The 25399-nt window shown below is 47.6% G+C and overlaps 1 protein-coding gene across 1 annotated transcript in view; it reads left to right on the forward strand.

The window, feature by feature from the left end:
• Positions 1–25399, forward strand: part of UNC80 (unc-80 subunit of NALCN channel complex) — a 2521865-nt gene that overhangs the window by 626822 nt on the left and 1869644 nt on the right. Inside the window, exon 17 of the mRNA XM_086955549.1 lies at positions 22310–22476. Coding sequence (XP_086811675.1) covers positions 22310–22476 — 167 coding nt within the window. The remainder of the gene's footprint in view (positions 1–22309; positions 22477–25399) is intronic.

A 25399-nucleotide genomic window follows, 5' to 3' on the forward strand; every position in this document is an offset into this window, starting at 1 on the left:
CTCCAGTGAGTGCAACAGTAGGGAAAGCGTTGCATAGCGTAGGGGTAAAAATGACTATTCCTACTCCAGTGAGTACAACAGTAGGGAAAGCGTTGAATATCGTAGGGGTAAAAATTACTATTTCCACTCCAGTGAGTGCAACAGTAGGGAAAGCGTTGGATAGCGAGAGGGTAAAAATTACTATTCCCACTCCAGTGAGTGCAACAGTAGGGAAAGCGTTGGATAGCCGGAGGGTAAAAATTACTATTCCCACTCCAGTGAGTGCAACAGTAGGGAAAGCGTTGGATAGCGAGTGGGTAAAAATTACTATTCTTACTCCAGAGAGTGCAAAAGTAGGGAAAGCGTTCAATAGCGTGAGGATAAAAATTACTATTCCCACTCCAGAGAGTGCAACAGTAGGGAAAGCGTTGGATAGTGTAGGGGTAAAGATTACTATTCCCACTCAAGAGAGTGCAACAGTAGTGAAAGCGTTGGATAGCGGGAGGATAAAAATTATTACTCCCACTTCAGAGAGTGCAACTTTAGGGAAAGCATTGATTAGCGTAGGGGGAAAAATCACTATTCCCACTCCAGGGAGTGCAACAGTAGGGAAAGCGTCGGATAGCGTAGGGGTAAACATTACTATTCCCACTCCAGAGAGTGCAACACTAGGGAAAGCGTTGGATAGCGTAGGGGTAAAAATTACTATTCCCACTCCAGAGAGTGCAACACTAGGGAAAGCGTTGGGTAGCGTAGGGGTAAAAATTACTATTCCCACTCCAGAGAGTGCAACAGTAGGGAAATCGTTGGATAGCGTAGGGGTAAAAATTACTATTCACACTCCAGGGACTGCAACAGTAGGAAAAGCGTTGGATAGTGCAGGGGTAAAAATTACTATTCCCACTCCAGAGAGTGCAACAGCAGGGAAAGCGTTGGATAGCCTAGGGGTAAAAATTAGTATTCCCACTCCAGTGAGTTTAACAGTAGGGAAAGTAAAGATTTAATATATTAATAAAAATAAATTAAATATCAATACCAATAAAAATAATTAATTACCAATTTAATAATATGTAATAATTAATCAATTAAAAATACAAATAAATATTAGTTATTAAAATGAATTACCTATTAATACAAAACTATTACCAATTAACAATTAATTAACAATAAATTAAAAATCAATACCAATAAATAAATAAAAATAATGTACTTAATTACAATTAAATTACTTCCCACCCTATTCCCCTATAAACCCACAACCCACTACTGAAAATAAATTAATACATTTAACATAATTATCAATTAATAAAAATAATCACCAATTAAAAATTAATTAATTACCAATTAAAAATGAATTAACAATTAATTCAAAATGAATACCAATAAATCAATTACCATATTGAATTAATTACAATTAAATTACCTTCCACCCTATTCCCCTATAAACCCACAACCCGCTAAAGAACTAAAACGCAAAATTAAATTAAAAATAATTAGTAATTGTTAAAAATTGATATTTTATTTAATATAATTAAATTACTTCCCACCCTATTCCCCTATAAACCCAAAACCCGCTACAGAATTAAATTACACAAAAATTAAATAACATAAAATTCATTACTTAAAATAAATTACAAAAAAAGAATACACTTTTCACAAATATACTAACATACAAAACACTTTAAAAAATGTGATATTATTAAAAATTCAATATATTTTAATACCTATATTATATACTTTGATATTTTGACTTTCTAAATTTAAACAAATCGATATTATATTACTTACCTTCAATTCGATATTTTTCACCACTATATTCTGTCCATTCCATATTTTGTTCATTCTATATTTTGACTTCGATATTATGGCTATTCTATATTTAAAATTCAATATTTTGTCTGTTTACCGAGCCAAGTCCAGGCAGCCTCACAGATGTCAAAAAAGAGGGATTTATCATAAAAAATCACACTGAGGCGAGCCGGAAACAGCAGGCGGTAAGAGAAGTTCACGGTCTGGAGCTTCTGCTTGACCATTACATATGATTGCCTCAGAGATGGTTCCTCCCTTGTATAGTCTGTTAATACTAGGACCTTGTGTCCTTAGTAGGATATGTCCGGATAAGTGGGTGCATCCTGCAGTCAGCGTCTCGGTCTCTAAAATTAAAGATCTAGGCTGTCATAGGCCTGTGGAGGGCACCAGTTGGCTGCTTTGGCAAACAAGTCAAGGTGCGCCAGTTCAACCATAAACCATGGGGACTAGTGCTGTGGGGGCATGCAAGGTCTAAACCAATCTTCAAGAATGGTGGCTGCCTGGGATGGCTCCATTCCCCACGCGATACCTATGAATCGCAAATTGTTATGGCAGGAACAGTTTACGGCGTCCTCCGCTCGTCAGTGGAGTACAGTTGTGTGCAAGAGCAAGTGGGAGACCTGTGTCCTCAGAGTGATGACATTGTCCGCCACTGTGGATATGTGGGATTCCGTCCAGGTGATAAGCGTTGTCGCTTTTCTTAGATCTTGCTGCATAAGTGCCATGTCGACCCGCACCTCTCCTATTTTTGCTTCACCTGAAGTTTGAGAGGTGTGAATGGCTTGGAGGATAGTGGCAAGTTCGCATTCGGGTGGCAGAACTTATTCCGCGGCTGGTGGCATACTGAGCTATACCGATTTGAGAAACTGCAGTGCGCGCAGGCTCGTCCTTGCCCATTGTTCTCGGGAGAGAGGGCAACAGCCATAGTATAAAAAGGGCATTCACAATAGGTGCCCTGACGGTATTCCCTCGGCGCGGTTAGTTGGGTCAGGGCCCGGGAGATGGACATCTCCTCCAACTTGCCGGTCCCAGGGAAACTTGGCGCTCACATCCCAGTTTGCCAATACCTTGGCCCCAGGAACACTAGTCATGCAGCAACAAACCCGCTGCCTGGGGCGCATCTCGCATGGTGCTCTCACTAAGTTCTCATAAGAACCGGCAGTCTCAAGGGGCAGGGTAAAAGTGTACTAGTGACCGCAATTTCTCCCTCAGGAGCATCTCTGGGGTCCTGGACTTCAGGGGGTACCGGTATGGCAGGTATCAAGATGTATTTTCATGTGAGGTCCTCCACTTTATTATGTATCCCTCAAGGAAAAGGCATTCAGTTATATTGTTTCTACCCCATGCAGGGGCGAAGGGGAGATGCCTCCAATGGTCTCAGTGCAATCAATCACTTGCTGTTTGGCTCACATGCAGACATTGATCAGATGTAGGCAGGGGTTCACAAGTATGGCCTCACCTGCGTTACACAACATAAAGTGCATCAGCAAATTCAACCTGGGGGGCCCAGGGGCACATGAAGAGTCATATTCTCCACCAGTCAGTCTCTCCACAGCCAACAAGGGATGGGCCCTGTTACAGTTCTTTACAGTGTCCTCTTACTACGCTATGTGGGCCAAGCCAGGGACCATCTGGTCCTCTAAGAGCCCACAGCTCTACGACCGCCCCATTTTCAAGGCTTTAGACAACAGATTTTCTGGGTCTCTCACCACTGTGGGGAAGACCTTGGTGGGCCTGCCCTGTAAACCGCCCACGCCACCCAGTACAATGGAGCAGCGTGGTCGCAGTTAACAGGGGAGGGTTGGCCTCCACCACTTGGCCCAGATAGTCGGAGAGACAAGCAGGCCTATGTCAGTAAGCTCCGATGCAGCACTGGAGGGCAAGGGGGCCTAGCTGCAGATGCAGCTTCTACCACCCAATTCCGGTGGTCACCTGGCGATTCCTCTCTGTATCTCAGGGCGGGGAGAGTGGTGCAGACCCCGCTTAACTTCAGCTCCAGGGGCCTGGCCTCCGCAGCTCACCGAAATCCTCACCTCGGCTACACCCCCATCTAGGTGACTTCTCTCAGGCTGGTGGGGGAGCAAGCGGGAGGGCCGGGCCGGCCATTTGCTGCCTCCTGCGAAACTGAGCTGCCCCAGGCCTCTGGCACAGCAGATCCGCAGCACCTCGTAATGGCTGGGGGACAGGACGATTCACAAGCGAGGCCTCTGATTACAGCTGTCTCCACAGCCGACTAATCAGGAGTCGTCTCAACCCCCGTCAGTGCAGGGGACGATCGGTCAGTGACTCAGTCGTGTCCTCTGGTCACTGTGCTCTTCAGCTTGCATGCCTGTTTTCACGGTTGTGGCCCCTTGGGAGGAGGTGAAGCTTGTTCAGTGTGCCGCCATGCTGCGCTGGAGAATGTGGCGGGTTTTACCATGACCTAGGCCGACTGCCATCGCCTTCAATCTTTCTCTTTTGGCCCACTGAGGTCAGGAACATTAGTGCTGCAGCCAGAGGGAGACCTCAGGGCCTGATATCAGCAAGATGTGAGTGGGTAATGACGGGTCCGTAGCACTTTTAGAGTGCGAACAACATCCAGACGCTCTTGGCCACGATCCCATAAAGACCTCTTTAATCACTTAACTGGAAGGCTCTTCTTTTCTTTTCTGTTTTTTTAAAACTTTATTTTCATTTTGTTATGAGCAATTCAAGAAAACAAAAAACAAAAGCAGATCTATAGCCCTCATATTGTACTGTGAACTTGTACAGCATTCAACTTCTCATGGTATATACTAAAACATTGTGATACATCTACCATTTACATTGTGAGTAGTATGGTCCATCCTAACTTGTTGCACTTGAGCACTGCCAGCCCAATATCTCTCGCCCCCACATGTTGCTTTCCACATTGCCTTCAAATAACAACTTTGTTAGAAATGGGGATTTCAGGTTTGCTAAGGCTTGCGCCAAAGCCAGGCAGAAACCACCACTCTAGTCAGGGCAAGGAAGTCACCCGCCAAAGATAACCCCTGCTCACCCCCTTTGTAGCTTGGCACGCGCTGTCAGGCTTATCCGTGATGTGTGAAGCGTTTGTGCGTGCTCCCAGCACCAACACCTAAGGCCCACCACAAAGGATCTCCACACAAGGTTATATATAAAAATAGCCTTTGTATTATACCAAACACAATAGATAATAAACACACAATTTACACTGTGTGAATTGGCACGGGCAGAATTTACAGGGGGTTATATAGACAGGACAGGGCCACATGGACCACTGTCAGGAATAAGCACTTTTAGAACTAGCACTTGGTAGAAATAGCACTTTGTAGGAATAACACTTAGAACATAAAATAATTGTATCACAAAATAGCAAAGGTAGCACACAACCAGTAACCACTGGTAAAAGATAAGTACACCCTACGCAATCCTAACCACCTTAGGCATATATCATGCAGGGAACCATGAACTCACTAGCATAACTATACTAGGTAAAACAACCTCCTGAGCATGAAATACATTTAGAGGTATAGGCAAACAGGCATTGCATATTATGTGGAAATCACATTAGGCAAGTATCACATTTGCGCAAAAGATCACAGAACTGAACCCAGGCCAACTTGGCTTCTCAGGGGCTCTCAGGCCCAATGTCTAGAATGTCTGGGCTGGCTGTGAGGGGAGCCAAAGAAGAATGTGCAAGGGTCTAAACGATGCAGCTGCCCACTAAGTGCTGGGCAGCTGTGGAACTGAGCCTGGGCACTAGTGTGCACCCTGGCTCTCCTCTAGGCTCCCAAATAACCATCAGTGCCCAAGAACAAAGTGGGAACCTCGTGGGCTCTGGCACAGCTGTGCCCCAAACACAATGCGGCCATACGTTGAAGCCTCGTCGGCTCGAGAACAAACTGCCCCCTGGAGCCTCGTGGGCTCGAAATAACACTGCTGCCAACTGGGGGGAGCGGCTGGCTGACAGCCGGGGCCGCTCTACCTCCCGAAATGCCCGATTCGTTGGTGGAGCCTCGTGGGCTCTAAATAATATATGTCCCTCTGGGGACTCATAAACCAAAGGAAATGCCCAGATGCTGCAGCGGCCGCTACTGCGGTGCCGCAGTGAAGCCCACGAGACTTTGGAGCGACCCGCGGGCTCTGCTCGGCAAAACCAGTAAAAGGAGAAGGAGGAGCCCTCACTCACAGGCGGCTGTGGGGTGTGTCGGGTCTCCGGTGGGCTTCCTCTGGCGGACGCGTCCTATGGAGGCGGGGTGGGCTCCCATCCTCCGGCTGCACTTTCCCCTCTACTACACAGGAGCGCGGGGTGGGCTCCTGTCCGCTTCCTGTTTACCTCTTCGGCTTCCGGTTCATTGCAGGCAGCGCGGCGGCCCGCGGGAGCAGCTCACAGAGGCAATCCAGGTGGCACCCGTGCCTCAAAACTTAGCAAAATACGGGGTAGGCACCCGTGTATTTTAAATAACGCAGACTCAGGGTGGGCACCTGCGCTCTGAAATGAAGCAACAAGGGGGGATCCCCAGGCAGCCTCTCTGCGCTGCAGGCCCCCAGCAGTCCTCCTAGGATGAAAAAGCAAAGCGCTCCCAGGCACTATAGGCAAAAGGAAGTCCAGGAAAGTCTTTTAGGAGGTGGGGGGGCAAAGGCTGGGCCAGGGGCCAGCTCACAGGGCCCTCCAGGCAGGGAGGCAGTCCCCAGTGGCGGTCCTCCTGGCGCCCAGCAGCAGCAGGCCCCCCTCAAGGTAGGATCAGGAAGAGAGAACCTTTTGCATGGGATCACTTCCACACTAGACACATTAACGCCGCATGCATCATCGTGCAGCATTCAATCTCACGAGTTCACACATACCAAACTCAACCCTGCACTCCCCACGCATCAGGAACTACCATGGACACACACATTCCCCACGCATTCCTAAGGGAGGGCAGGCCATTCTCACAACATGCACTCAGAGTGCGCTCGCACTTTACACTGGGACACAGTGTTAAAGTTCGCAGAAGCCAAAAATAACTAACACCAAGTCATATACCAAAGCAAAATGTTTAGGGGTGAACCTGCCAGAAGGGCCAAGTCCAACATACCTGTAGCCCCTCTTGTACTATATTACAATTCACTACCGGCCTGGAACCCTCAGTCACTCACAGTTTAGCCAATCCCTGAGCTATTTTGGCTTTCTGTAGTGATTTCAGCCGTGGCTCTGCATGCTAGGTATGATTGGTATGGCTGCCAAATATTCTTAGGTCTACACGATGTTGGTATGAGAGCGTTGTAGTTATCAGAGTGAGTATTACAATAAGATAGGTCAGTGCACCATTCTGTGAGTGTATACATCTCATTGATAACTTTCTTTTTGCTATCATAATTCCTAGAGCAATCAGTTGCCTGATGCTTTTGGACATAGCCTTGGCATAACCCAGCACTACTACAAGTGGTGTACTGGGTATGTGTGTATCTGAAAGAGACACGTTCGTGATAGATTCCTTACTTTAGAATATCCCCAGGTTTCAGACTGGATCCGGAAATTTTTGCGTAGCAATACACTGCGCGTCGGTAGGCGTCGTCTGCGGCTCCGCGTCCGTTGTTGGCGTCGTTAGCGCCGGAATGACGTCTTCGGAGTACTTAGACGCCGCCCATGCGCGCTGACGTCAGTTTTTTTTTCCGCGCCAGCTAGCGCAGATCCGGAGAAGCTCTACCCCGATTCATTTTTTGACTAAACTTTTGATCTTTTTGATCATTCTTTTTCTTTGAGTCTTCGACTCTATCGGTGTCGGGAGGGATGCCCTGGTTCAAGCCCTGCTCGAAGTGCAACCGACTGATGTCGGTCACGGACCCTCATCGCCGGTGCCTGAAGTGCCTAGGCCTCGACCATGACGATCGAACCTGCTCCGACTGCCGGGTCCTGACGTCGAAGGCTAGGCGGGAGCGGTCCCACAAGTGGCTTGAGCTCCGGCAGTCGGCCCCGCGCCACTCCAGGTCCCGGTCCCGGTCCCACGGGAGGTCGAGGGACAGGTCGCGAAGTCGGAGTCATCGCAGCTCCGGGAGTGGACACCGGTTGTCAGGCTCCAAGTCCTCAGGTAAGAGGCATAAGAGGTCGGAGAGAAGTCATCGTTCCTACGACCCACCCCGACGCTCGCACGATGCGGCCAGGAGCTCGGGCGACACCGCCCACGCGGCTCCGTTGGAGTCGCAAGCGTCACCGCCTGCCCCACAACTTCGGGTCCCTGGGCACGGCACGACGCCAGAGGAGATCGAGCGGTACCTCATGGCCATGAGGTCCCTTCCTCCTCAGTCGGGTTCCTTGGAGCCTTCGGGCCCAACGGTCCCGACCGGAGGCACTAGCGGGTCGGGTGCTTCGGCTCCGACACCGCCGGGTGCTTCGGCCCCGGTGCCGCCGGTGACTTCGGTCCCGGCGCCGCATGACCTCACTGGATCCGCTTCCGGATCCGGGTCGTCGCTGGTCGACCTTACGACCTCATCGGCGCCGGCCCCATGGGTATCGCCCCCGGTGCCCGCTGGGGACGCCGTCCCCAATATCCCCTACGGTCCGACTCTCGCGCCAGAACGGCGCCGCTGGGCGCCGCTTCCGACGACCTATGGAGATTTTTATTTCCACGAGGAGGCCCTGTCTGCTAATCCTGTTTTGCAGGTTACGGGTGACGAGGAGGATTGGGAGGGGTCTGAGGACCCTCTGGCACTGGAGTGCCAGTCTCAACAGGACTGGACATATGAGCTTGGGGAGGCCAGTGGTCTTGACACATCGCCAGACACTGGACTTTCCTCCCCTCCGACTGTGGCTTCGGAGGAGGGGTCTACATATAGTGTAGTGTTGACGAAGGCAGCCAAGGCCTTACACCTTGAGCTCCCCGTCACAGCCGTGACGACTAACCTCCTCACTGAGGTCCTCAAACTGGAAGTCAAGCTCCAGCGAGCCTCTGCTGCCGTTCAATGAGGCCTTATGTGACGTTCTTGTGGGCACTTGGTCCAAGCCCGCCACAGGTCTGCCTGTCGATAGGAACGTGGCCAGACGCTACCGCCCAGCCCCGGGCGACCCATGCTTTTTGTCCACCCATCCCACCCCGAGAGCCTGGTCATCCAGGCCTCCAATTCCCTGACCGCATTCCCGTCGGCTCCGCCCGACCGGGTATCCAAGAGATAAGAACAGTTCGGGAAGAAGGTGTTCTCGTCTGTTAGCTTAGGGCTGCGGTCTGTGAATACCGCCTGTATCTTGGGCCGCTACGCCCACACTCTGTGGGACACGGTCGCGGACGTGCTGCCACAATGCCCGGAGGAGGTCCGGGCTAAACTCGCCCAAACCCTTGCGGAGGGCCGAGATGCAGCACATTTTTCCATCCGGTGTGATACAACGGACTCACTGGGCAGGGCCATGGCAACGACGGTGGCGGTTCGACGCCACGCCTGGTTGCGGTCCGCCAACTTCTCGGCCGATGTCCAGGCCACACTTCTGGACATGCCGTTTGATGGCCGTCGCCTCTTCGGCGACAAGGCAGACCATGCGCTGGAACGTTTTAAGGACTCCAGGGCTACGGCCAAGTCCTTGCAGCAAACGGGTGTCTTTTGCTCCTTTCGTGGCCACGGAAGGGGCGCCCCCACACGTGCTGCCAGCCACGCGCCGCAGAATGTTCAGCAGCGCGGTGGCGGCCGTGGAAACCGCCGTGGCGGCAGTCGGGGGCAACGGCGAGGCCAGTTCACACCTCCCTCCACAGCACCCGCCTCGAAACCTTCCTAGTCCGAGTTTTCAGGCCCATGTGACGCCTGTGGGAGGCAGGGTTCGCCATCACCTCTCCCACTGGCGCACAGTGCATTCGGACAGGTGGGTGCTGCAGATCGTCCAAAGGGGCTACTCCCTCCCCTTCGAGGCGACCCCTCCATCCATGCCACCGCAATGCCACCGCAATGCCACCGCGTGCCGGGGGATCACTTGCAACTTCTGCAAGAGGAAGTCACGGCCCTCTTGGCCAAGGGGGCCATCGAGCCCGTTCCTGGGCCAGAAGTAGGGTGTGGATGTTACTCCCACTACTTTCTGGTACCCAAGAAGGGCAAAGGGGGCCTACGCCCTATCTTGGTCCTGCAGAACGTCAACGGTCAAGTTCAAGATGCTGACTTTGGCTCAGGTCCTGGCTGCCCTGGACCCGGAAGACTGGATGATAGCGTTGGACTTGCAGGACGCTTATTTCCACATCCCCGTCCTGCCGGCCCACGGGCGTTACCTGCGGTTCACGGTAGGCCAAGAGCACTTTCAGTTTACCGTGCTCCCCTTCGGCCTTATCAGCGCCCCACGGGTGTTCACAAAGGTGATGGCGGTGGTCGCAGCTCATCTGCACAGGTTGGGGGTGTCAGTCTTCCCCTACCTAGACGACTGGTTGTTGAAGGCGGGCTCGCCCCAGACAGTCGTCAGCCACCTCCAGACTACGGCCGACCTCCTGCATTTGCTGGGGTTCTCCATCAATGTGCCAAAGTCGCACCTGTGTCCCTCTCAGAAGCTCCTCTTCATTGGAGCGGTTCTCGACTCGGCACAGTTTCGGGTTTACCCTCCCGAACAGTGGGTTCGGGATATGCAGGCTCTGATTCCCATCTTCCAGCCGTTATCCCGAGTCTCGGTCAGGTTGACGCTGCTGCTTCTGGGGCTGATGGCCTCCTGCATCCTTCTGGTGCATCAGGCCAGGTGGCGGATGCAGGCTCTGCAGTGGGACCTAAAGTGTCAGTGGGCCCAGCATCAGGGCAGCCTGTCCGATCATGTCTTGATCTCGGAGGGCACTGCAAGACAACTGCAGTGGTGGCTCACGGACCGCGAGTGGGTCAGTTGCAGATCCCTCTCCCTACCCCACCAGGAGCACGTGGTTGTGACGGACGCATCCCTCCAGGGCTGGGGAGGCCACATGGGAGAGGCGGAGATCAGAGGACTCTGGTCTCCGGGGGAGTCCCGGCTCCATATCAACCTTTTGGAGCTGCGGGCGATTCGCCTAGCACTGAAGGCATTCCTCCCCTCTTTCCGGGGGAGTGTAGTGCAGGTGTTCATGGACAACACCACCGCCATGTGGTACTGCAACAAACAAGGCGGGGTGGGGTCGTGGACCCTATGCCAGGAGGCTCTGCGCCTCTGGCAGAGGCTGGAACATCAGGGCGTGACCCTGGTGGTTTAACACCTGGCAGGCTCTCTGAATGCCAGGGCGGACGAACTCAGCCGTCGGTGCATGATGGATCACGAATGGCGTCTGAACTCGGACGTGGCGCAAGGCCTCTTTCAGCAATGGGGAAAGCCTTGGTTAGATCTATTCGCCACAGAAGAGAACGCGCAATGTCATCAGTTCTGCGCGTTGGAATTTCCAAGGCGGCACTCGCTCTGAGACGCTTTTCGTCGCGAGTGGAGTTGCAGTCTATTGTATGCCTTTCCGCCTATAGCATTCTGCCCAGAGTGCTGAAGAAGATCAGGCGCGACCGGGCTCAGGTTATCCTTGTGGCTCCGGACTGGGCACAAAGATACTGGTATCCCAAGCTACTCAGCATGTCAGTCGATCCCCCGATTTGTCTGCCTCTTCGGGAGGACCTTCTGTCGCAGCAGCAGGGGACGGTCCTGCACCCGAACCTGTCCAGTCTCCACCTACAAGCTTGGAGATTGAGCGGCGGCAGTTGAGGCCATTTGAATTGCCTCCCGAAGTCTGTGATATCATTCTGGCAGCCAGGCGTCCCTCCACAAAGTCGGTATACTTCTGCAGGTGGAACAGATTTGTGGCATGGTGCACAGCAAAGGCTGTGGACCCTCTCTCTGCACCCCTTTCTGAAGTTCTACTCTTCCTTCTTTCCCTTGCCCGGCAGGGCTCTGCTCTGGGCACTCTTAAGGGGTACCTTTCTGCTCTTTCCGCCTTCTTACGGCTACCTGATCAGCCTTCCTTATTCAAGTCCCCCATTGTTAATAGATTTCTGAAGGGCATCACACACATGTTCCCTCCTGTTCCCTTTGTGATGCCCCAGTGGGACTTGAATCTTGTACTCACTTATCTAATGTGTGCTCCTTTTGAGCCACTCCATAACTGTCCTCTCCGTCTTCTTACTCTGAAGACTGCTTTCCTGGTTGCCATCACCTCTGCCAGGAGAGTGAGTGAGCTCCAAGCTCTTTCTTCTACTCCACCTTTCCTCTCTGTTCATCCGGACAAGGTGGTGTTGCGTACATGACCTTCCTTTCTGCCCAAGGTTGTCACGGCCTTCCACATCGGGCAGTCCATCACCTTGCCCACCTTCTTTCCACCCCCGCATCCCTCGAAAGAGGAAGAGAGGCTCCACCGTCTGGACCCAAAACGTGCGCTCTCTTATTACTTGGATCGCACACGCCAGTTCCGGGTGGATGACCACGTGGGCGCGAAGAAGGGAAAGGCGGTACACAAGAGAACCATTTCACGGTGGATCATCTTGTGTATTCAGGCATGTTACTCCATGGCCAAAAAGGAGCCCCCTGCTGGATTGCGGGCTCATTCCACTCGTGCCACGGCGACTACCACTGCCCTGGGCCGAGGAGTACCCTTACAGGATATTTGCCTGGCAGCTATGTGGGCCTCGCTGCACACGGTTGCAAGACATTATTGCCTGGACAGCCAAGTCCGGAGGGATGTCTTCTTTGGCTGTTCTGTCCTCCAGGACTTTCTGGTGTGATTATTGGTTCGCAGACCCACCACCGGGGTTGGTTTGCTGGGGTATCTATTCTAAGGTAACAAATCGATCACTAACGTGTCTCTTTCAGATGCACAAGTTACTACTTGTGTAACGATATATCTGTAAGAGACATTAGTTAGTGATAGATTCCTTACCGACCCACCCATCCTCCCCGTTCTGCGAACCGATATCTAGGGTTAAGGTCATCCCATTTCAGGGCCCTAGTTTCATGGCACCAGTGTTGGTTCTATCATGGCTCTGCGTATCTGGCGCGGAAAAGCTGTGTATCAGAACTGACGTCAGCGCGCATGGGCGGTGTCTAAGTACTCCGACAACGTCATTCCGGCCCTAACGACGCTGACGACGGACGCGGAGCCGCAGAGGACGCCTACCGACGCGCAGGGGTATTGCTACGCAAAAATTTCCGGATCCAGTCTGACTCCTGGGGATATTCTAAGGTAAGGAATCAGTCACTAACTAATGTCGCTTATAGATATATTGTTACACAAGTAGTAACTTGTGCTACTGTCATATCCTGTAATGCCCCATAACTTATGACCAGTATTTTTGTATTGCTAGACAAGTCCACGCTTAATGAGCAAAATCCGCCCCAACGCTGCCGCAACGGTCACAATTATCGTCCACTCTCAGCCCATACCTGTGTAGTCTGGCAGGTGTATAGTATAATCTTTGTTAAAATTTCAAATAAATGAGGCAATGTCTGGCATTCTGAGATATAGTTTTAGTATTGGCGCAGCAGTAGAAACACTGTTCCTTAGTTATGTCTATTCCCAGTTCGGTACGCCAGTCCTGTAGGGCTTTGGCCTGTAAGAGGCTATTATTCATTCTGGCAAGTGAGTACAATGCCGATATTGTCCTATTTAGGGAGTGTGACTGTAATAGATATGTTAGTATAGCGTATTCCGGTGGCTCCGGTAAAGTATCTTCTTTAAAAATGGTATCTCTCGAGCTGGGTGACTACTGAGTAGTGTCCTTTAATTGGTCCCATGTCTTATGCCACCCCCTCCTTGAAGAAGTCATCCATTGTGATTATTTTTAACTTGTGCATTGTGTGAATAAGTGCCTTATTACTGTGATTCTTCAGCCATTCACATCATTCTATAGGCATTTTTGGGGAATATAGCTAGTCAACTTTTTCCAGCTGTGCAACTCTAAAACTGGAGTTGTGTGGGCTTACTGGGTCTATGACATGGTATCCTTCGATGTGCATACTGCATCATGTGCTGCGGGAGTGACAACGGGATCACCTCCTCCTTTTCTATATATATATGTGGTGCGTCATACGATACTTGTAACCAGTGCGAAGCGTGCATTTGTTGCGCTGCGCAATAGTACATTTAGAAATCCGGTGCGTTAAGCCCCCCAGTAGCGTATGATTTAGTCAATATTTCCCACTGAACATGAGGTTACTTCCTGGCCCAAGCCAGCCAGACCATTAGGGCATGCAGCATGCGGAAAAACGTTTTTGGCAGAGAGATTGGAATATTTATGAAGTAAAACAACAGTCTCGGGAGAACTATGATTTCCATGAGCGCTATGTGCCCTAATAGTGAGAGGGGGTGTCTAATTCACCTCACGATCCCTTCAGTAGGTTTTTGTACAGCCCTGCCGTAATTTTCATAAAACACCACTTCGGGGTCTGTGTGTATCTGCACCCCCGGATATCTAATGGAATCTGTAGTCCATGCTATTGGATAATCCGACTTGTACGGGTGGCATCTGCATTTAACCTATACACCAGGGACTTAGTCCACTTTATTGTTTCATCCTGAGTGTTGCCCGAAATGTTCTACCTCCTGCAAAACTGGCATTAAATTACGTTTAGGGTCTCGCACATATAGCAACGTGTCATCTGTGTACGCTATCTACAGCATTAGGGGCATTTTTTGGTAATCGCTGACGACAGAGTCAGCATTTCGGCTGACAAGGCAGCTGGGGGCACCCTTTTTCAGTAACTTGCCTAAAACAGATCGAAGGGTGAGAGGGGTCCCGTGCACAGGGATAAGTGCCCAATATTAAGTACAACACTATTTGAAGCCTGCAGCCTATTTCTAAGTATCTTTCCACATGTCTGGAACAGTTTTTCCATCCATATCACACCTACAAGCGTATCTTTCTTTTTCTTGCAAAGAACCTTCCCAAAGACATTTCTAGAGGAAAGTCAATTGTGTATGTGGAATTTTTGTTGTTTTGGTATTACCTACATTTTAGATAAAGATAACCTTATTTTCATAATAACCTCTGCGGTTTTTCACTGTATTACTGTGGGTGTTGGTGCAAATACTTTACATATTGCCTTGGGGATAAGCCTGTCTGTTTGTGCCAAGCTACCAAGGGGGTGAGCAGGGGTTATCTAAAGTGTGTTTACCCCTTACCCTGACTAGAAGCAAGGGCCCCTATTTGATCAAAGGTACCTACCTCTGCTAACTAGAGCTCCTCATTTCTAACAGTCACCACCTCTGTCTCCAAGATTTTAGCCTTATCATCTATAAGGGAATTAAATGTTTATCTTCCTGCACTTTATATTTTCTCAGTTCAAATTCATTTCTGACTGAGGAATGTCCTTGAAAGAATTAATTAAAACAGCCTGTGAAACCTGCAGATTAACTGGCACATTTTTCACGAATGAATCACCCTGGCTATCTGAACAGCCTGGCAAAACAAACGACTTCGGACCTTGGTACATGTTTAACTCTTTCTTCAAAGAGTTGTTTTAAAACTGAGCGTCAGCTAACTTTCTCTGCAACTCACTACGTTCTTTTTCCAATTGTTCACATTTTTGATACATGCTAAGCAATGCATTCAAAATTACATCACTATTTCTGTCTGAGATATCAAGTTGTTATCCCTCTTTAAAAGAGGCAATCTCCCTCTCAAATAACTCAGTTGGCATCTGGGACTCTACAACTGAAAACATAGGCATTTTATAGAGCATCGTCCCTTTATTTTAAATTGCACTTTTTCAAATCCTGTTCGTGACACCAAATGTCTTGCTTCGCCTTTCTGATAATACAGAATCTCCTACACGGTGGCTCAAAACCCACAGTGAAGCAGGAGACATAAACACAAAACAACACCTTTAGAAAAGGGTTTTATTTTACAAAATGCAAAAACTCTTTTTAGAATAAGGCTTGGGGATTGTATTTTACACAATGCTCTCTAAAAGAAAAACTTTCCCGGATGCCAAATGCACAACATTTAAATACACACACACATATATACATATGTGTGGGAGGAGTATTTTAATGCACAAAAGACTTGTCAGCAACCACTGAGGTAAAGGTGAAGGAACTACGGAGACCAGAAGACATTGCGGTATCACGCCCACTGGGGCGGGTCCTAACAGTATTTAATGTGTTCCTTCAGCCAGTGATCAAGGGCAGAACAGCCCGAAACCGGTATGGCACCAGTTTACTGAAGGAGAAAGCGCGACTTGACTGTATCCCGCATCAAAAAATATGGTGAAGCTCTCTTGGTGTAGGCGTTTTCACATGGGCAACCTTTTTTTTTAATGAATATATATATATGAATAATACCAAGAATAAACAAGCAGCAAATAATGAGATAACATTCAAGAAAATATGATATGCTGAAAGTCCTGCAAGAGATCAGAAAGAGATATATTATATACACTCCACACCTCACTCTCTATCTCATGCTTTCAAATGCACATCCCACACGTTCTGTTCTTGGCAAGGCTGTCCAACCCCATGACAGCACCCACTGAAAGACTGCAAGAATAAAACCTTTAATAGAAACAAGGCATGTGCAGGACGTCGTACATTCAGGCTAGGGTAAAATAACAACTAAAAATAATGGTAGTCAAAGGTCATCACAGGGTGTCAGACCACAGGCGTGCCTCTAGCACTACACTTGGATGAAAGCTGGGCCTTTGCCATTGATGATCAAAGGATGATCCACATGAGTCTTAGAAGTTGACTGTCTTTCAATAGGTAATCACTCAAGAGATTCTAGCACTGAAAAGTTGTGCTCATGTAGACCTGAGGTCTCTAACAAGTTGCTCAGGCTTACAACTAGCCCACAAACCCCCTTAAAGTAGCTATCTGAGGTGAAGTCAAGCCCAATACCTTATTCATAGAATCTTTGTACATTAAACAAAACAGCACTGCTCCTCTCAAGACCATTACAGTGACGGCCAGACAAAACAATGACATGGCCTCATTATAAAATTCAAACTCACACTTTATCAGCGTATGGGGATTGCCATTTGACTATGTGTCTCTACTCTCAATCTAGCTAAGTCAGAAGGAAATTGGCCATGTTGTAGGCCCTGCTCTGTCAGTCACACCATGCGTGTTGATAATAGGCCATGAAGGGTAAGGAGGCATGGGAAAAGGATCTTGGGGACCTAGTCACTGAAAGGTTATGGGATACAGCATGTGCAAGCATCAGGGAGGTCTCCAATAATGCTCAATTTAAATTGATCAAATTAAATTTCCTTTGTGGAACGTACATGACCACAGTAATTCTGAGAAAGATATATCCTGAGCAGCTACCTACCCCATATGTTAGGTGCCCGGGGCCACTTTTCTACACTTCACCTGGGATTGCCCCAGGTGATACCAATATTGGTTGCAAGTCTTCACTATATTAGTGGCAGCCACAGGCCCTATTTTGGAGCCTGGGCCCATATAGGGTGTACAGGGGGCAATTCCCAGAACAAAAGATAAAATGATGCACCTTAAGTTTATTAGATTGGCATTGCTCCTCCCGAGAAGGGAGTGGTGATGAGCGGGATGAATTCCCGAATTCCCCAGCTACCCCAGTAGTGCAGAGATGTGCTAAAATAGGCGAGGGTGGAGGGAAAACAAATCAAAATGACTAAAAGGGACGAAAAAGTGCAGCATGACCTGCAAACATAGGGGTAGTTGGTGGACAGTTTCATATAGAAATGGAAAATTCTGTAGCTGTATTCTTGCACTGCATCAGACCTTATGGTGAGATGGGGTAAATTGGAGGGTGTATAGTCATACGACTTGAGCTTACAAACTTTTTTTTCAGTAAGAGTGGATTGGTGATAATGATGCTTAGCCGCAGATTCCTTACTATTTTGGATTTCACCAGGCACCACACTGGATCCGGTAGATTTTCGTGAGCAGTATCCCTGCACAACAGTAGGTGGCATCAGTCTTACCCTCTGGTGTTTTTAAATGTCTTCATACAAGACGGGTTTTAATCCCTGCGATGCCTGTCACCGACCGATGTTGGTGACGGACCCGCACCATGTCTATCTGTGGTGCCTGGAGCACGACCACTACACCAAGTTGTTCTCTGATTGGAGGGCATTGAGGGAGGAATCCCTGAAGCTGCTAGGGGCCCAGCATGCAACTACGCAGAAGTGGATGTCCTGGTCGAGGGGAAGGTCTTGAGATCTTTTGCGGAGCCCAAAGTCCTCTTCATCCTATTTGAAGTCCTCAGCACACTCAGGTAGGAGGCACAAAAAAAAGAGCTTCCCTGCACACGTTTGCCAAACAATAATGCCTAGAATGTTAGGTCCACAGGGATAGGTACTTTGCCTAGTCCAGTCCTGCAGGACTTTCTCGTTTAAAATTAGTTCCGAAACACTCATCTAGGGATGGTATTGCTTGGGTATCTATTCAAAAGGTAAGGAATCTGCAGCTAGAGGTCTGATGAAAAAGTTTCTTACCTTCAATAATGCCTTATCTGGTGAAGACTATATTGAGCCTCAGATTCCTTACCAAACCACATGGTGTCAAGGGCAATCAAATCTCTGGCACAATTGTGCCCACTCATTGCATAATGTGTCCAGCACATACTAATGGTCCTATTTGGACATTCTTGGTCTATTTATGACCTTCTGACAGCCATTATTGACACATTAAGGGTATAACTGGACTACTTTTAGCCATCCCTGACATAATAGTGGCCACCTTTTACATAAAAATGGCCATTACTGATATATAGTGGGTATATATAGTGGGTAGTCTGCCAATTATGGTGCTCACACTGGCAACATTGTGGCTGTTGTTGTTTAATGGTGGGAATTGTGGTCAGATAACAGGCATCTCTGGTGTTATTGTACACATTCAAGGTGTATGATTGTAGTACATATGCATTTGAAGAGGAATCTGTCCATGAAAGTTATTTGTAGTATATCCTGAAAATTAAAACTGAAATTTCAAAGTCAAAATTTACGTTTTACAGAAAAGGTTTTCCTTCTCGAAAATTGATATTTTTTTTCTAAAATGGAAAGTGGTATTTCATAGAAAAATGTGTGCATTGTTGATGAAAACAAAGGGTGCAATTCCAAAACACATTGAAAGCTGATAGTTGAATGATAATTCAAGCTGAGTTGGAAAGATCTGTTGATGTGCATTTGTCATTTGTAGCATATTTGGTATGATTAGACAGGTGGGGGCTGTTAATATTGATAAACTTTTGCCTGGCATTTCTAGTGGTAATCTTGCCTGCGATGCTTGCGTGATCATTATTGATAATCCTGCTAGGGTGTTCATAGTGTAATTTTAGTATGTGATCACTAAAGTATAGAGAACAAATCTGCTAGTAGTTCAGGGGGACGTTCCTTGAGCAGAAGTAGCTTTCCCTACAGAAAATGTTGCAGACCGCTAATGTGCACAAACATATACCAGTATTCTTGCCACAACATGTGGGTTCTTGCTAGTTGTCTCAGTAATTGAGGTTCAGCTGAATCAATAAAGTAACAATAAAGTCACAATGAATACACAGTTTGAGCCTTAGGAGAGTGTCCTCTGTAACATCATTGTAATGTGCAATTCACACAGTAGGAGGCAGTGATTTCCCAAATTAGTTTGTCTGTTGTTCAGCAGCAGCATGATATTTGGCCATTAGACTCTTGTAACATATCTGTAAGTGCATGTTTATCAGTACACTTGTTCAAATAACATATTTTATTGGCCTCCGATCTTTATTGTCACATATAAATATATGCCATATGAGCAAAACTAAATGTAAGCAAATAAAACATTATTTGGAAACAATTGTACTAGTAAATGTATATTCGAAAATTATCATTACAGTGTAAACTGCAAAGTCCATGTTAGTACTAGAATAGCTCATATTTATTTACTTTAGAAATCACTGCTTAATGTCACTGCTCGGATTACAAGATGTTACAAGAGAGGACCAGGGAACCCTACTCATAAAGTCTGTTCTAGTCATTTCACAATATTACATCTTTCTAGTTTCCTCACTATGACATAAAACTGATGGACAACTTTGTATCAATGTATGCTTTAATGGGGGAGGCGGTTGGTCCCTCTTTGGACTGTCTCCATATTATGTTCTACTGTTAATAATTCCAATTTATTTATTTTTTTAAATAATTTTTATTGAAAGAATGAACACAGAATTAGGACCTTACATAAGTATTTTGGTGCAAGAGTAATACATAATGACATTAGCAAATATTATAGTAAGAAAAAAAGAGATATGTATAGGAAAAGGAGAAGTAGGGGTAAAAGAAAATACATGAGCGTAATAAAGGAGTGTGTTCCATTAGAGAAGATCTTATATTTTAATATTTTGATATATGTAAGGGATAGAGAAAAGATTAGAGAAGAAAGAAAGAAAAGCAGAAAGAGGGAAAGGAAGAGAGGAGAAGAGAGGGTTAAAAGAGTAGAGTAAAAAATGGGTGTTATAATAAAGATGAGTGTGAGGATAAAAATGTAGTAAAAGGTAACCATAATAAATCAGATTTAATCTTTAAATAGATAGAAGAGTGAGAGACAGAAGCAATTCCACCATATCCAAAAGGATATTTTAGAATTGTCTTTCCAACATGTTAATATAACTTTAAAGGCAATAGCAATAAAGAGGTCGAATGAAATAGTTTTAGAGGGAAGGTCATCGAAATCCTTAGATATGGTACCTAAAAAGATATTGTGATTAGCAAATGGTACATCACAAGTAAAAACCAATAAACATTTCAACCATATAGCTTTCCAAAATTCATGAACCATAGGACAATATTAAAATGTATAATAATTCAAATATTTAACAGGTACATTTTCAGAGTTCTCCTTGCAATAGAGGCTCATGCTTATTTTCACGCTGTTCAAGATGTTGCTGGCTATGAATGGCGCCTTACATATACACCAGAGCGCTATGGTGTGCAGGGCATAATGCATGTTTCTTAACATCAGGTGCCAGCCCAAACACAGCCGAGAGATATTTGACGTACTTCCGACTCTCAAGCCAGCAGTATTATTTTTTTAACTAAACATGGAGAGTCCTCAGCACCCAATGTGGTTTGCATTCTATGCCTCGAGCTCTCACGATGACCCTCTACCCATATTAAATTGAATCGTCATTGACATTAGATTCCACAAACCACAGTTTTATTAATTATAACCATGTATATAGTAACATGCACAGATCTCTTGAAAAATATTGTTTTCGTGGCCGTATTGAATCCGTTCTCTGTTTGCTTTGTTCGGGTTTATTCACTGTGTGCACCTTGTCTGAGCATCAAGCACTTTCAGAGCAATCACATTTCTACAATTTTTCCAGTATATACTACTGCTCGTCGTCTATTAAATTACTACATAATTCTTACAACTTGAAATATACCTGTTTTTTGCTTTCTGCCTTTATTTACTTTTATCATTGTCATAAAGATTTTTCTTTTCATTGTTCTACACAATGACTATTCCAGTCGCAGAATAGTATCATTGAGCAGGTGAAAAGGGAGAATTGTGTTCTCATTTGCTACCGGTAATAGTTAATGTGCTAGAGGCCATCTTTAAAATGTCTTCTAAGATGATCCATACTTCTCTGGATAGTAGTGCAGAGTTGAGGTAAATGCTCTGCTTCTGGGTTATAGATATGTGCTTTGAAATAAGGGACCACATGGAGAAATAAAAACCTGCTGCTTATCTTTCCAAGGATAGATTCAGATTGCTGCCTCTGTCCTATGTAATGTTATTGGATCAACGTTTGTGGTGATTCCTTTAACTTAAAAAAAATATTATGGCACTGGTGAGTCTCAGTCTGCAGTGGAAAGAGTTCCCATTAATTGCTGACTGGTTGTGCCAGGATGCCTAAGTTTTTGTGAACAAAGACTAGGGGCCCGATTTAGATCTTAGTGGTGGGGATACTCTGTCACAAACATAAAAGGATTTTCTGGACGCCATATTACAAACGCATTCTATCCCATGCCACTTGTAATACAGAGGACAGAATATCTGTCACGTTTGTGACAGAGTGTCCCATCTGCCAAGATCTGAATTTGGCCCTCAGTTATTAAATATGTCACATTTATTGTGCTAGGAGCACCGTATGCTTAAAATGTCTGATTCGGTCCTGCTATGTTGAGTTCAGTAATTGATGACCTGTAGCGCAATAATATTGGTGACTAAGACCCATACTATTACAAAGGCAGAGGTATTGCAGGAATGTACTGATTCTGAAAGAGAAAATGAATCTGCAAAGATAACATAATTGTAAGATGATTGTTGCACTAATGCTCGTATCTTCTGAGAATTCCGACACCACATGTCTTAACTCTGTCTTTCCATGACTCATTAACAGCGCATATTTCCTATATCAAAAATAAACCTAAATGGCTCTGCCTTAGCTGTTGTGTTTATATCCTTTTTTATGTGTAAATGGTGATTATGTTTATTTCCATCATGCAATGTACATGCTAAAAATGCTTGAAACTATAAAAAAGTGTTATGGAATCCCAATTTCTTATAAAAGGAAAATTGAAGGAATCAAATGAATAACCCAAAATCCTTCCTCTGCATTTCATTTGCCTCCTGTAGCATAAATCAATTTGTTAGTTTCTGGTCTAGCTTTCTACGTATAACCATCTTCTTATTTTTTAAATTAGGGATTATATTGCGACATTCGACAGCTGGTCCAGTTCATCAAGGAAGCCCATGGAAATGTCTTCCGGAGGGTGGCACTTAGTGCCCTATTGGATAGTGCAGAGAAATTGACTCCAGGGAAGAAAAATGAAGACAATGAACATGAGCCCAGACCTTCAGGGAGCAAAAGGTTTGTGATTTGATTGAGTTACTATGCACCAATATGGTTGTAAAATAAAGGATGTACTTTAGGGGCCTCTAGGTGGAGTAGGATAGCTGATACTTCCATCACATTGACTAAAGTTTGGGTTGCTTCAAATGAGGGGGATAACCTCCTAAACAGACACCATTGTTTAAGCCTAATGGCATTTTAAACCTGTTTACTGCTATTTAAAAGTACCAGGGATTCCCAGCCTGGCGACGGGGAATGATTCAAGCATGTGAATATATGAAAGATTCCTATACCAGAGAACTGGAGTTACAAGTAACTAATTTCTTCTCTAGACATTGTAGACAATGAAAGTAGCCGTCGACTGCTTCAGATAATTAAGTGCATACATTGCCCTTCTAAGGAGAGCTTAATGTACTTCATGTTTGAAGGCTTCTTCCTTGGAGGAATTAATCATTCATGAACAGGTAACAGGTATTCTGTTTCCATGCCAAGCAATGTGGGCCCTTTTCTGTATTTTGTTGAGGCTTCTAAGAATCCCTTTACATGTATGTTAGAGGAAATCAGCTTTTGCAATTTCAGAAATATTTTTAGGATCCCTTTTATTTAGCAAATCTCCCAGTATGGCCTCCCTGGTGCTCATGCTTCGATTTTAAGTGAAGGTCCCACATTGCCTCCTGAAAGGGTGTTGAATAGGATCTGAAAGAAACACGTAGTGATAGATGCCTTACCTTAGAATTACCCCCAGGCGTCAGACTGGATCCGGAAAGTTTTTTCATCAGCAATACCCCTGCGCGTCGGTAAGCATCGTCGTGCAGCTCCGCGAGCGTCGTTGGCGCCGTGATGACGTCATTGGAGCTACTAAGACGCGCCCACCTGCACTGACGTCAGTTCTATCTTTTTCCGCGCCAGCAACCGCAGATCTGGGAAGAGTTAGTACCCCCAGTCACTTTTTGACTGACTTTTTCAAGGCCTTTTACCTCATCTTTTAGAGTCGATCGACTCCTGGTGTCGTAGGGATGCCCGGTTTCAAGAACTGTGGAGACTGTCATTGCATGATGTTGGTGACAGATCTCCACCGCGTGTGTCTTTACTGCCTGGGGCGTGACCACGACCCCAAGTCGTGCCCCGACTGCTGGGCCATGGTGCCGAAGACTTTGCAGGAGCGGTCCCGAAAGTTGCTTGAAGCCCGGCAGTCGGCTCCACGCGGCTCCAGGTCCCGGTCCCGTGAGAGGTTGAGGGACTGGTCGCGGAGCCGTCATCACCACTCGTCTGGATCTAAGTCTTCGCACTCTTGGTCAGGTAAGTCGAAGCATTCCAAGAAGGAGTCGAAGAAGCATCATCGCTCTTTGACTCCCCCCCGCAGCTTCGTCAGAGCCTGCGACGTTGCCCTCAGTCTACCCCCCCTTCCTGGGTGCGACCCTTGCCCAGGTGCAAGAATTCCTTGCTGCCATGGCATGACTCTTTGGGCCGTGTGGCCCCGCCGGTGCGCCTTTGGGCTCCGCGGGCCCGACAGGGGGTCCTGCCTTACCATCTCCGGCAGCTCCGGCCCCGGTGTCACCGCCGGCTCCGGCGCCGCAGGTCCCCAAGGGCCCGGGATTGGACCCCGATCGACGCCAGTTGACCTCGTGACACCTCCACCAGCACCGGTCTCCCCGGCACCGCTTCCGACGTCCCCCCCTCCTCCGGACAACGTCGTCCCCAGTTTCAGTCCGGACACGGTGGCGGATCGGCGAAACTGACGCGGATGGGGCCTCTCATGCCCTATCTCCATCCTCCTTATTTTGAGCCTTTTCCATAGACTTCAAAGGAAGGGGAGGACTGGGAGGGATCTGAGGACGCTCTGGCACAGGACTGTGCTTATGATGTGGACTGGGCAGAGGATTTGGTGGAAGCCAGTGGTATTGACACCTCACCTGTCCCTGGCATGCTGTCTCCTCCGACCGTGGCTACGGAGGAGGGAGCCAGTTATGCAGCTGTGTTGCGTAGGGCAGCCGAGGCTCTCCACCTCGAACTCCCTATGGTGGCCATCAGGACTAACCTCCTGACAGAATTACTCCAACTGGCGGCTACCTCCCCGGAGCCCTTGCTGCGGTTCAATGAAGCACTGACGGATGTACTTTTGGGTACCTGGTCCTGGCCCAACACAGGGACTCCTGTGGATAGGAACGTGGCCCGACACCATCGCCCGGCTTCGGGCCACCCCTGAGAGCTTGGTGGTCCAAGCCTCAGCTTCCCAGAGCGCGTTCCCTACTGCAACTCCGGTCAGGGAATCCAAGAAGCTGGATTAGTTTGACAAGAAACTGTTTTCATCTGCCGGCTGAGGTTGCTGAACACCGCATGCCTCTTGGGCCATCAAACTCACGCTCTGTGTGACATGGTTGCGCAGGTGCTGCCCAACTGCCCGGAGGATGCAGCGAAGTTCACCATACGTTGTGGGCTGGAAAAGGCAGAGTCACTGGGCAGGTCGATTTCCACGACGGTGGCGCTTCAGCGCCATGCCTGGTTGAGGACAACTGGCACTTCAGGGGATGTCCAGAAAACCTTGATGGACATGCCCTTTGATGGCATTCACCTTTTTGGCAACAAGGCAGACAGTGCATTGGAGTGCTTCAAGGACTCCCGGGCTACGACCAAGTCCTTGGGCCTGTCAGCCTCTCTGCCTCCTACGCCTTCTGCCTTTCGCTCCTTTCATGGCCAAGGAAGGGCCGCCCGCAGCGTTCGCAAAGCCACAGGCCACAGCAGCAACAACCTCAGCGTGGCTGCGGACGTGGGAACCGTCGAGGCGGTTCAGGGGGCAAACGGGCGGGCCAGTCCACTTCCACTCCCACAGCCTCAACTTCAAAGCCCTCCTAGTCTGATCTTTCAGGCCCATATGACGCCAGTGGGTGGATGAATACGCCATCATCTCCACCACTGGCGAACCATCACCTCGGACAGGTAG

Source organism: Lissotriton vulgaris, chromosome 2_1, assembly GCF_964263255.1.
Source record: "Lissotriton vulgaris chromosome 2_1, aLisVul1.2, whole genome shotgun sequence".
Taxonomy (NCBI): domain Eukaryota; kingdom Metazoa; phylum Chordata; class Amphibia; order Caudata; family Salamandridae; genus Lissotriton; species Lissotriton vulgaris.